General features: G+C 37.8%; 1 protein-coding gene across 1 annotated transcript; it reads left to right on the forward strand.

Annotated features, from left to right (window-relative positions):
* The first annotated feature begins 1,975 nt into the window (after positions 1-1,975).
* On the forward strand, positions 1,976-7,159 carry PK2-R1 (Pyrokinin 2 receptor 1). Its single transcript, XM_064696614.1, has 6 exons — positions 1,976-2,625; positions 2,703-2,868; positions 4,759-4,891; positions 4,962-5,160; positions 5,787-6,010; positions 6,081-7,159. Exons 1-6 carry the CDS (start codon positions 2,139-2,141, stop codon positions 6,894-6,896), a joined length of 2,025 nt encoding a protein of 674 aa, XP_064552684.1. The 5' UTR covers positions 1,976-2,138; the 3' UTR covers positions 6,897-7,159.
* The last annotated feature ends 6,871 nt before the right edge of the window (positions 7,160-14,030 follow it).

The following is a 14,030-nucleotide window of genomic DNA, read 5'->3' on the forward strand; positions in this document are numbered from 1 at the left end:
CTCTTGACATTTTTACGGTACAGCAGTTAAAAGCGTTAAAGCGTTAAAGTTTAAGAATTGGCTTGACCTTCCACAATATATGCTCGGCATCTGACAAATTAAATTGTCAATCCAAAAACTTGGACAGGTTAGGTAATTCAGAGAATATTATCATTATTCAAATTGCAATATTTGGACAATTGATTGGCCTAAATTAGTAATAACAAGTGCTACAGTGAGTTGACTTGCTGCACATCTTGAGGTTTTCGGCTGGCCTTAAGATTTACGCCTGATTTGGCAACTTAATTATTCCAGCAATGAACACGGCCCGGATGTAGAACTGTTTTGCCCATTGGGTTTTCGTATTAATTTCTTGACAATCAACCAAGAATATAAAATTTCGAGAAACATTTAACTTACGAGGTTTTGGTGTGGACATGTGAAATGTCGAAATGTCAGATTCAAAATTCAAAATATGGACATATTTAATATTTAATAAAAGTCTTTCAAATATTTATTCATTGCCCCAATAAAAAATAATATCGAAAATTGTCATAGTTTCCGTTTACTCTTTTTACTTGGTAATCAAATATCAAATCAAATACTTCAAAAACAGGCAAAATTCGTTCATTTTAATAAAATTGCCCCAAAGCAAATTTTCTTTGAAATATTAAAAAGAAATTGGTATAAAAATTTTTAATTGACTTTTATTTTCTACATATAAGAAAAGTATTTCTGAATAGTGTGAAATTTCTAAAAGTAAAAAGTGAAGATATTACACGATAATAATCATTATTATTATTTATATTATATTTTTATTACTGTTATTTATATTTTCATTATTGTCATCGATATTTCTATTATTAATATTATTATTATTATAAGTAGTTTCATTATCTTTGTTATCCTTATAAATATTATAGTACGCTTACATTTTGGTGCAACATCAAAACTATTCCGCCTAAAGAATCTCATGGCTTAAGTTAAAGATCTAACAATTTCCACAAAAGTATCTTAACTAACCGCGCATTTAATTATAAGCAGAGCACATAATTGTTCCAGGAACAATTTCCTTTTAAGCCTCAACCATTTTGCCTAAAACCACGCATGTTAAATGCCATGATGCATGATAATCACATGTAAGCCTTGTGGTTGTTCACATTGTTCAATTTGACTGATGAACGCTTTAAGAAAATGCTGTCGGACGCAAAACATCTTCAAACGGTATTCAAAATTCAAGGTAGCCTAACTACACGAGCCGAAAATATGATTAATGCCAAGTGGCTGGCTGCTGTTGCCGTTCCACATGGCCTATGCGAAACGTGGCCAGGAGTCAAGCTAGGTTCAGGAGTTGGGCCTGGTGCCTGTGCCATTGGCAGCTGTAAGATTTACGTATGCATATTGTCAACGTGCCAACGAAATAATGAGTGAATTATGAGCTCAAAATGCCATTTATCAGAGATGTTCCAAATTGCGTGGCTTCACATTGAGCCATGGCTTAAACGTACAAAATATTTTAACTAAACCAACTCGTTTGCCCACTTGCCAAAGTTTTGTCCTGCGGCCATTATTTTGCTCAATTCGTTGACCAACTCTTCATGCCACACAAATATGGAAAAGTTTTCTGTTTTGTTTGGGGCAAGCAATCCAAAAGGAAACTATGCCAACTCGTGGCCAGGACTCAATGCAAGATGTTCTCTATTTATAGCCAAAAGATTTGCGATTAGACCATAAAATTTCCACTTGAAGTTCTTGTGCTTAAAGTGCCGCAAAAATTTTCCACAATCAGTTGCCCCAAATTGCGCAGTTGTGATTGTGGCAGCTGGCCTTAATGCCAGGTAGGAAGCCTCCTGTTGTAAACAGAATCTGAGGGAGAGGGCGGGTATGCTCGCATATCATAATGTAAGCCAGATGGGCGTATTCAGTGTATTTTGGGATACAATTTAAATTCATACTTGAGACTAATGACTTTTAATGTTGTTTGCTTTACAGACGAATGCACAATAATTGGGGCCCTGCTGACGGTCTGCCTCGCTTATCAGCCATGTGCACGGCTAGCACGACAAACCTTAGCACAAACAACAGCAGCTGGCGCTGCAGACTATATTAATAATAGTGATAAGGCCACGCCCACAAATTAATTGACAACTGGCAGCAGAATGATGCAAGGCGTTGACTTTGCTCTTGCCAGCGACAATGATGATGGCCTCAATCAATCATTCATGGCTCATACGTTGCCAAATGCGAGGCCAAGTCTCCGGCCGAGTACCAGTCGCAGTCCGAGCGACAGTTCAAGCCCGGAGCTGTTGTTGCTGCACAATGATAAATTCCTAACACATGTCGCTCAAATGCTGAACATGACGACCGAGAATCTAACAAATCTGCTTGCCGCAAACAGCACAAACGGCAGCTCAGCAACAGCAACAATAACGGCAACAACAACAATTACTAACATGGCCAACAGCTCGGAGGAATCGCCCACGCTGCTCATCATCCTAACCATTTGCTATGCCCTAATCTTTGTGGCAGGCGTGCTGGGCAATCTAATCACCTGTATTGTCATTTCGCGCAACAATTTTATGCACACGGCCACCAATTTCTATCTGTTCAATTTGGCAGTCTCTGATTTGATTTTGCTCGTCTCAGGTAAGCTGGCCAAAATCCACACGGGCTTACGTTGCGTTGCGTATGCTTAATTTGCGGCATCCGGTTTCCATCATTAGGCATACCGCAGGAGCTATACAATCTTTGGTGTCCCAACTCGTATCCCTTCACGGACGGCATATGCATTGTAGAGAGCGTCCTCTCCGAAATGGCCGCCAATGCGACGGTGTTAACCATAACGGCATTCACCGTGGAGCGTTACATAGCCATCTGCCATCCCTTCAGGTAAGTGTGCGTGTGTGCGTCTGTGCGTGTATGTGTTGACTTGAAGATAACAACTAATTAGTTACAACAGCACATGTCCATAAATTATCTCTATAAACATAATATTGGTACGCTTAATTAACCCCAAGTATATATTATTTATTGCTATTTACCACTTACAATATTACATTGGAATTTATTTGAGTTGTTTTATGTTGTTTGATAGGTTCATCCATGATATATGTAATTAATGCCAAATAATACACATAATTAAATGCATATTCAAGGCTTAAGGCTACAAATATGGGCGGATAGATAGTAAAATGTCAATTAAATAAACCGACCAAAAAGAGTTGCCATCATTTGTTGAAATATTCTTGAATAGCAACTGATTTTATTGCATCCCGCCAGTTGTCATAATTAAATGGAACAAACAAACAGAGAATCAATTCATTCAATTCGCAGAAATATTTCTGCTCCCATTGTTATTAATTTTTGTTTTGTTTTTTTATTTATTTATTGACTCTACCACTTTTGCGAGCCGTGGGCTTAAAAAACTGTTCATGTTTATACTCCACTGTTCAAATTGTCAACAACAATACGAAACGGTTATTATCCTTTAAAAATGAATAATAAACAAATGTTTATTACAAAGCAAATGGTATTTACGTTTTATGTCCATGCAAAGCATAAGCTTATATCTTTTAATCTGAACAACCTCGAGTCGCTTAGCGTCAAGCTTTGAAATTATTTTGAGTAATTCGTTCAAATATTTTGTTGCTGCCATGTCAAACTGTTTGACATAGACGACTTAACCAAATTCAATTGACTAAGAGTGCACTAGTCGAGGCTAGCCGAGAGAGATAGAACCTGTGATCTGTAAGTTATCGATAATTATCGATCGTAAGACAAATAGGTCAGCCGACAAAGATATAAACTTTTGTCTGTAAGTTATCGATAATTATTGATCGTAAGACAAAAGAGTAAGGATTACTTCGGCACGCCTAAGATTTAACACTCTTGAATAGGAAAGCTCGTAAGTGCTGAGAATATTTTGCCATGGAATAGCTCATTGTTAGGCCGAATCTTCCTATAGAACTATATAATATAGTAGCGCCGTCTTGATAAGACTTGACACGCAGCCTAGTTTAACTAGTTAATGACGGAGTTTGATCAATATATCATGATAAACACACAGGTTTTTCATATTCGACTGATCGTTCCAATGGCAGTTAAATGATATAGTCGCCGGATGTTGATAAGATTTTGCGAACATATGAGGAACATAGTGAAATTAATAAATGCCGAATTTGGTCACGATATTTTGAAAAAACAAAACAGTTTTTCATACAAGAATTTCATTTTCGACCGATATATCCTAAAGGGATCCGATGTTGCTGAAGTTTTGTATATATATGAGAAACATATTGATACAAGATCCTACTTTTCGACCGACTTCAATGGCAACCTTATGATATAGTGGTCCGAACCGGCTGTTCCGACATATGTTCTGCCTAGAATAGAAATACGGCCCTATGCAAGTTTCAAGAGGAAAACTCTAAAATTGAGAGACGAGTTCGCATAGAAAAAGACAAACGGACCAACAGACGGAAGTCAAGTCCGTCAGTATCAACTCAGCTGTTGTTGCTGATCTAGAATATATATGCTTTATGGGGTCGGAGATTCTTCTATGCGTTACACAATTCACCATAATATCCTATACAAGGGTATAAAAACTGGAAGTATAGCTGCAAGGGTATTTGGAGTGCAGCGGAAATAACTCAACATTTTAAATTGTTCCCTATTAATGACACATACACACACACACACACACACACACACATCCATTTGATGAGAGTGGCGAGTGATGGGCAATCCGTGTAACCGAAAAATAAAATGCAACATTTACAGGCAACACACCATGTCCAAGTTATCGCGGGCCATCAAATTCATCTTCGCCATTTGGCTGGCGGCTTTTCTGCTGGCGCTGCCGCAAGCGATGCAGTTCTCTGTGGTTAACCAGGATAATGGCTACTCCTGCACGGTGGGCACAGGCAGCAACTTGATTGCCCATTAATGCCAGTTTAAAGGAAATACTTTGATATTTTTTATAGATGGAGAACAACTTTTACGCGCATGTGTTTGCCGTCTCGGGCTTTATATTCTTCTGCGGACCCATGACGGCGATCTGTGTACTCTACGTGCTGATTGGCATGAAGCTAAAGCGGAGCCGGCTGCTCCAGTCACTGCCGCGACGCGCCTACGACGCGAATCGCGGCCTAAACGCGCAGAGTCGCGTCATCAGAATGCTGGGTAGGTGGATTTAGTAGGCGGTTTGATTGATTGAAATCAGCGGCCATCGAGCGTTAAGCACACTGTCAAACTTTGCCATGCACTCAGAGAAAATATGACATTTTTGGTAAAAACTGAACACAATTCACAAATTTTGAATTTTTTAAACTAAGGAGAAAAAACTCTTTAGCTAAAAAGCAAAAAAATGAGGCAAAAGAATTTACAGACTTCAAATAAGAGTTAAACCTACTCAGCTTCTTCATTTCTTCATTTAGTTTAAGAATTCGTCTTAATATAAAAATTCCGTATAGAGGATTTACAATTTCGACAATATTTGTATTTAATTTGAAGAAGCAGGTCAAGGTTTTTTCTCTAAGTGTCGAAGCGTTCAATTTGAGATTACACTTAATACACACACACACAGACTTTCACACAAACACACACACACTTTCATACATACACAGTGAACGCACGAGAAAAAGTATGCGGCGCACATTGAAAACTTTGCCCAATGATGCGCATACGCCATGTGGGCCGCAGCGCTAGCGGAACCCTCTTGGATATATATATATATATATTTATACACACCTAATGCACACACACACCTAATTCTAGGCATTTGGTAACCCGCTCCCCCCTCTTTGCAGTAGCTGTAGCCGTTGCGTTCTTTCTCTGCTGGGCTCCCTTTCACGCCCAACGTTTGATGGCTGTCTATGGCGTCTCGCTGATTAATGCCTGCCGCTGTCGAGATGCCTTTAACGATTATTTCCACATACTTGATTACACATCCGGTGTACTGTATTTTCTGTCCACCTGCATCAATCCGCTGCTGTACAACATTATGAGCCACAAGTTCCGTGAGGCCTTCAAGGTATGTAATAGTGCTGCCAATCTTGGTTTTTGTTGCTTTTCACTTAGTGAGCGTTGCAAACGCGTTGCAGATCACGTTGACACGTCAATTCGGTTTAGCCAGAAACCATCAGCAGCAGAGCCAATATCGTCAGCACAATTACAGCGCACTCATGCGGCTGCAGGGCTCGATGCGGCTGCAGCCCGTCAGCTGCAGCAACAATAATAATGCACTGGAGCCCTATGGATCCTATCGCGTGGTGCAATTTCGCTGTCGCGATGCCAACCATCAGCTGTCGCTGCAGGATAGCATACGTACCAATACCACAACCACAACCATTAATAGCAGCAGCCTGGCTGGAGCTGGTGCTGGTGGTGCTTCAGTTCCTGGTAGTGGTGGTGGTGGCGGTGTTGTCGGTGGTGGCAATGGTGGTGCTGGCGGCAGGCGCCAACGTAAACAGGAATTTTATGCCACAGCGCCGGGCAGCGCAGTGCCACATCGCTTGCTGCAGTCGCAGGTCTCCAGGCTAAGTGATGGCAATTCGCACTCTTTGCTGGACACGAATGTGGCTGATGTGGGTCGCCATTGTGCCGCTGGGCGTGCCAAGCGCACACTGCTGGCGACAAACAATGGCGCCCTGCTATTGGCAACGGCCCAGCCAGAGGACGCACAGCCCCCAACGCGCCTCAAGCTATCACGGGTGATAAGCCGTCGAGATGAGCCGGCTTACAGTGGCAGCAGCAGCCTGCCCGACCAGGAGACCAACAACGGCACCAACACCACGGACACAAATGGCGGCGAGCTGCGCAAGTTTCCATGGCGCAAGAAGCGCCAGAAGCAAAATGTGGCCAACAACAATGAAGCGGGCGGTGGCAGAAATGGCTATGCCACGCCCAAGTCGCTGTGATAAATGGTACGCTCCCGCAAGCTCTGCAACTTTTTAGCTAGCAAATAAACGTTTACAAATAGTTAGATTTACATACATATTCAGTGTTGAGTTAATGTTAACAAATAGTTAAATATATCTATGGACGAAAATGTTTTTGTATTTCGGCTTCTAGTCGGGTGCACGAAATCCGCTTTTCCGCCCCTATTTGCACAGATTTTCGCTTTCAGCTTTGTGTTGTTCCGCTTCTCCAGTCTTAAGCACAATAATTTAATTTAGTAAGAGGCGAGAACCGCAAGAATTTAAATTTTATCTAGTGAGTACTGAGCGACAAAAATACATTTTAAACCAATTAAATAGTTCAAATAGACGTTTGTTAATTATTACTTCAATAATAAATTTGTTTTTAAAATTACCCAAAATAAAAGTTAGGCACAAAACGTCGCAGTCAGCCGTCTCTGTATATTGCCACTATTTGTCTTCTCCACCACCCTCCCCCTAACACGACAACCCCTCAAGTAAATGTTGCGGAAGTTTCCAATTTCTTGTGAACTCAAGCAAAGATATGTACTGCTTTAAATGTATATATATAAATCCTCAATTTAGAAAAAAAAACTGTATTTATTTTTATTTCTTATATTTTTAGAAATATAAAATTAGAAAGTTGGATCATTTCGAGAAATAAAAATAATAATATATAATATAAATAAGCATTTAATAAAAAATATATATATTATTTAAAAAAAATATATTTATATATATTTAACATATATATTTTATTTACTATACATATTTTATTATATATATTTTTTTATTTGTTTTTAATAAGCTAAACGCCGGATATATAAATATATATATATTTATATATATATATTAAATCTATATTCAGCTGGCTCGAGATCTGACGTTTAGTCTATAAAAAAAGAAAAATTAAAATAATTTTTGTTTTTATTAATATTTTTCCAATAAATTTCGGGCGCCGTCGGCATCGGCAACCATCTTTAGACGAATACTTTACACGTCTGCGCTTCTTGAGGTTGAGATTGAAATATAAATATAAAATATTACACATTATTTATCGAAATTAGTCCATTTTTTAGTTTAGTATATCTAAAAAAGTTACGAATTTTTTTTAAAATACTTCAATATATATGAAAACATTTTGAGTCCAACCAGTTTTCGCTATTCCTTATACAAAAAATCCGTTTCAGAGTTAGCTTCATTGAAAATAAAAACCAAAGTTGGAATTTCTCGCTTAAGCCGATAATGTTAAGAAATGTTTAATCATTGCTTTACTTGTGGCTAGCAAATATCACAGGCTTTGTCAACTACATATACCCCCAACTACATATACCCCCCCCCACACACACACACACACACACACACACAAGTTGACTTACTTGTAGTACTAAGGTATCTAGATATATAAAGAGACTCTTCAAATAGGGTCAGAAAACTTGTTCGCATGGAAATTTATGGCCATATAAATGACAGCGGCTGCATTAGCTGGCCCAGACGATTTATGCCACGGCATAAAGCAAAGCCAATGTCGGCTGCAAGTGACGAACCGACTACGTCATGGACTTGCCACAACTCTAGTACTTAGGCGCCACACATAAATTAAGTGTTTAAGTGGCAACGAGTATATATATATAACAAATAAAGCTGTTCACATGCACCGAAACGAAAAACAACAAGTGAGAAGAGTTTTCTTCTTATTTTTCTATCATTTTTCTTACTTTCCTCGAATGCACTGCCAGCAACAGAATTCAATGGCATCTAAGGCCCACATCGAATTCGAATGGAAAAGGATATTTTTTTTTCGTGCCTTTCAGCAACTGCTCCTTGAAGGCAGCATCTGTTATTTTGCACTTGGCAGCCATTTTGTCAGCTACTTTTTGCCAAGTGCGCTTTGTCTGCCTGATGGAAGGGATTTGCACAGCTATGGCATAGGGCTTAGTCCTTGCACCTGCTAGCTGCCCAAGTGAAAGGCTCTTAAATGGCAAGTAGAACGTCAAGTAGGATTTAATTATTTTAAATTAAACTGATTATAAAATAAAAACATCCATGTCCTACCCAGATCAGTAAATGAATTTATATATACATATATATACTTATTTAAATGTTGTATACTATATAATTTGTATGCAAGGTATTTTCTTGTTCGTCTCTATCCTGTTTCATTTATTAACAATATTTGCCAAGGTAAGTCAAATTAAGTCATACTTCATACAAGCGCAATAATAAAGTTAATATTGTCCTGCTTTCTATTAAGGCAAGTTCAAATGTTTTTGTTTCTTAATAAATTTTCAAGTTGGAAAAAATCGTTAAAAAGCTAAGAAGTTAGCTCACGACAACGTCAAAGATAAAGTCGAAAAGTGACATAAAATATGAACTAAAAATTTATGGCAGGACATAGAAAGAAAATTGCTGAACATCAGGCCCTCGGCATGAACTCCATTTTACAGTTGATTAACTTTACATCAAATCGACTTTGAATATTGTTCATGAGCAAATCTTAAATTCTGCCCACACAAGCAGCTCACTGTGTTGACAACATGATTTCTCCATTAAACTTGCGTTTAACTTTTGACAGTCAGTCACATTTAGAAGCACGTTTATATGAGATGCATGCAAGCCCTTTGAACTGGATTTGACAACAGACTTATCCTTCACGTTTAGAACGTTAAACAGCTTTTCCGGATACTCATCACTGAGGTGTGTGTGTGTGGATGTGTGCCTGTGTGATCAATCAAAATGCGGGGTATTCGTAAGGATATCAGTTGAAAAGAGGTTATAGAAAATTGAAGTTCCATACACAAAAAGAACTTTACATTTTTAAAGGATATCTCGTTACATTTTCAATATATCCATAAATATCGATTTTGAGACTTGGTTTTCAAAGCATAGTTCGGCAACTATACCAAATATGGTATGTAGGCTCTCTTAGAATATACACATATTAGGACAATTTCACTTTATGTCCCCCTCAAAATTAAAACACAGTTCATTATCAAAGCTAGAGCCGAATGAGTACTAGAATTTACTTTGGAAATGGGAAGTTATTCAACACGAAATTTCCGGTTTGAAGACGAGTACAGGGAATTTTGTAGTTGAGCAGTCTCGACTACAGCGTTCTCGCTTGTTTGGAGCGTAGATTTGTGTGGTCTGTGTCAAGCATTATGCGCAGACAGTTTATTATGCACGTAACATGTGTGTGTAAAAAAACTCCCACACATTGTATTCTATTGTCGTCTGGGCAGCACACAAAAGTATAAAATTATGAGAGTTTTGTATCCCATAAGCTGACATGCTCAGGTCCAGATTTTAAGCCCACATCCTGTCATTTAGTTTTTAGCAACATTTTTTATTTTTTTGTGGCCATTGTCTGCGCTTAACGAGTAAGCGGCTAGCCGCAGGAAAGTCTCTAAATTGTTCATGAAACTCATTGAAGGACTACAGCAAAAGGACCACACACTTCTCCCTGTGCCAGTTTTAAGTGCTGAACCAACAAATTTCGAATTGCATAAGCACCTTCAATGGTTTGGCAATTAAAAATTTACACAGCACTTAATTTGCCGGAGCCCGAAAAAGGTATTTTCTCTGTGTGCGCGTGTGTGTGTGTTTGATGGCCAAAAAGCTGCTAAAAGCGAGCGAATATGCAGTCATGTGTATGGAGATATATAATGTGTATGAAACTATGCAAATATATATGCATATATGTATGTATTTATTGGTCAAGCTATTGTTTGTATGTACGAAATCTAACAAATAGTATCGATGAACCCAATTGATTTCCATTGCCGGCGCTGCGAGGTCAACTGCCTGCCTTGGCATTGTCTTGGAATTTATAGAAATCTATGATATAAAAAAAAGGGCAAATGTATCTAACAGGAAGAAGGAAATGTAAAGTATATATATTCATGGCCAGTATCAATAGTCGAGTCGATATAGCCATGTCCATCTGTCTGTCCTCCGTCCGTCCCAGCAGAACGAGTTTCTTTCAAATAATCGATAACTTGCTCCGTATGCAAAAAATCGATAAAAATTGATAACAGAATCCTGTTTATTGAGCAAATTAAATTGTACATGTTATATCTAGTATAAACAGTTCAAGTATCTTTTAGTTTACAATAAACATTTAAAATATATTAAATTATTTATTTGATAAGATAAATAATAACTGTCGCTTGACAACATTTTGTATAGCATACTTTGATGCGCTTCTGCAAAATATTAATTAAAATTCAATCGAAAAGTTTTCAACTGAGCGTGACAAAAGTGCATTTTAGTTTTCAATTTATTCTTTATTAATCCGCAAAGTGCATTGGAATTGAATTTTTGATTGTAATCAGTTGAAGTTGCCGTTATTTAGCGTCGGATCCATTGTTGATAGCGTGAAATTAAAATTTAATTGCTACATTTTTTCAACATAAACATTAATTCAAGTTTATTTGGTGGCATTGTGTTTATCTCATTATTTTACATAATTTTCCTTTGAGTGGAATACTTGGTAAGAGGGCAACACTTAATTGTGTCAGTTTAATGTTATTATTTAAAAGCCAACATATATTTAAAAGAACAAAAAAATTCAAAGTTTAAGCAAAATGTAGTCGCAGTCGCAAGTGCGGCAAGTGTGGCAAGCTAGCAGCTGGCAGCCGCATCAAATTTGCCCCGCAATTTTTGACAACAAATTAAACGCAGTGCCCCCCGGTCACAGTTCAACAAACTAAAATTGCTTGTTTTATGGCCTCCATGTACTCTGGCGTTCGTTTCAACACACACAAGAAGCTAGAATGGCAGAGGGCTGAGAAGAGAGCCAAAACTGGCAGCAGAGGAGGGCAAAACAAAAGGGCGAAATCGCAAAGCAGACAGCTAAAGATTAGCTGCAGCTTGCCGCCACACAAGTGTAGGGCCAAAAATAGCTCGAATTGCTTGTACAATTGCAGCCGTACAATAAAGACTCTTAGCCTTGACCAAGGACCCATGAACCAGCCCAACAGCCCAGCAGCCGAACAAGCCAGCAAGCCGACCAACCCACCAACCCACAGCCCCTCGAATCCAGTCAGCTAAATGTCCCTTTATATTCTTTTCTCTGTTGTATTTCCACAGCCACAGCATCTCATAATAATTACTTGGGTCTACAAATGCCGCCGAAACTTAAAGTTTGCCCTAAAAATTTAATCAGCGGCAATGGTTGGCATTGTCTGCGGAGCTCCACTGTTGCGGCCGATGCGTAGTAAATGCCAACTGCCCGATAACCGGGCAGGAACGTGTCTTTTGTAATCCGTTCCGGCTTTATTTAACCCCGGAGTTGCCAACGACTGAGCTCTCAGTTGGAATTTATTAAGCAAATGAACACGGACTCATTCAAATGGACGCAACTCGTGCGAAGCAGAAAATGTCACATTTTCTAATATTTAAGTAGCTGAAGCACTCACATTACATAGCTGCTAGTAACAGCTGGGTATCTGCTAGTCGAGCTGTTTGATATCACAAACACGCACGCGCTAACAATGCTCATTGCAGCGCAGAACTTTGGCAATCGTTCAGGGGGATTAATTAGAGGTTTGACAACAATTCCAATAATTTATTGGTGTATTAAAAGTTTATTAATTAACGCTGGTTTTTGGCACTTGCAAAGACTTTTCGTGCTCAACAATTGTAGCAAAGTGTCAGGCAAAGGGGCAAAAGCAATCGCAAATTGCCAATTGTCATGAAAAACAAACAAGCAAGCAAATGAAAAGAGTTTTTCCAACAGCTAAAGCTGCAAATAATACCCCACACGCAGCAAATGAAATAAATGAGATTATCTAAATATTAGTCTGTACACAGAACTAAGCGCTCAGCTCTCAGTTTATCACAGTTTTTAGAGTTCTTTATATACATAAATGCACATACATCTGGATGTACAAATAAATAAAGCTCCAATTGTGGAATTTAGTTGCACTTAAATTTCAATGTAAATTATACAAAACAATAAAAAGTATTTGTTTAAAATATTCATGCGCTTTAATAAGTTAAAAACTACCATAATTAGGTACAACATTTTAATTGATAATGTCAGTTAATATCAGCTAAATAATTAAATTGTTTTTTTATGTTGAACTTTTCATGTCAACCATATACGCCTGTCTGCCTGTCAGTTAATTTTAATGAGCTGCCGCGACAGAGAAATTTAAACAAATAAAAATATCTAACTTTTAATTCAAAATGTAATTTTTATTTGCATAGGCACAGACTCTAAAAGACTATATATACATATATGTATAAATAAATATATAACTAATAATAAAAAAGAAGGCAAATAAAGCTTTATAAAGAGGGCATAAAGAAATGGATAACTATAATTATAAATAAAACTATAAAAAATATATTTCAAATATGATATACTAGATGGTATTACCCGTTGCAAGGTTTGTGCTAAATATTGTGTATATTACCTTTTCACCCAGCTTCCGCTCGTGGACTATTTATTTCTGCCCGTACTATATTGAGGTCCACTTCTACTTAAAAATATGTTTACAGTCCATTGAATAAAGAACTAAATGTTCCACCCAGGTTAGTCTTGTAGTAAGAATCTTGAAGCCGAAAAATAGACTTTTGTTAATCAAACCTTAGACCCAAATTTTACATCAATTTTAACAAACATATCTTAAAATGAGTTTGTAGCCGATCGGATTGTAACCAAAAAACTTTCATTCAACTGCTTTTCCACGATTTTTCCACACTTGAAGGTGGAATTTCCAAAAACATAGTGTACTTCATATAAGATAACACTACAAATTTAAGCTTCTTAGCTCTTAAGGTTTGGGTTGTGCGTTCATCATTAATCAGTCAGTCAGTAAAGATAATCAGTTTTATATTTAGAGATAATAGTGCCAAATAATTAAATAAATATGACGAAGACAACTAAAGTATTAAAGATAAAGCAGAATGTACCACGTTTTCTCCACTAAACTTTCTCCACCCTTAATAAAATCGTTTGCTTTCAGGATACCTTCGGCAACTCACTGAACATACCCAGCTTTGAGTAAGCGCATAGCCTGCCGGACAGGCTTAAAATTACCCCCGACGAGTCAGGGGTAACTATCTCTTCACCCTATCTACCTAATATTCTATATAACTTGTTTCTACCTTTTATTCAGATTTATT

This window comes from Drosophila montana, unplaced genomic scaffold (assembly GCF_035044405.1).
Source record: "Drosophila montana isolate Dmon_TW-CO22-7 unplaced genomic scaffold, ASM3504440v1 contig_3848_1, whole genome shotgun sequence".
Taxonomy (NCBI): domain Eukaryota; kingdom Metazoa; phylum Arthropoda; class Insecta; order Diptera; family Drosophilidae; genus Drosophila; species Drosophila montana.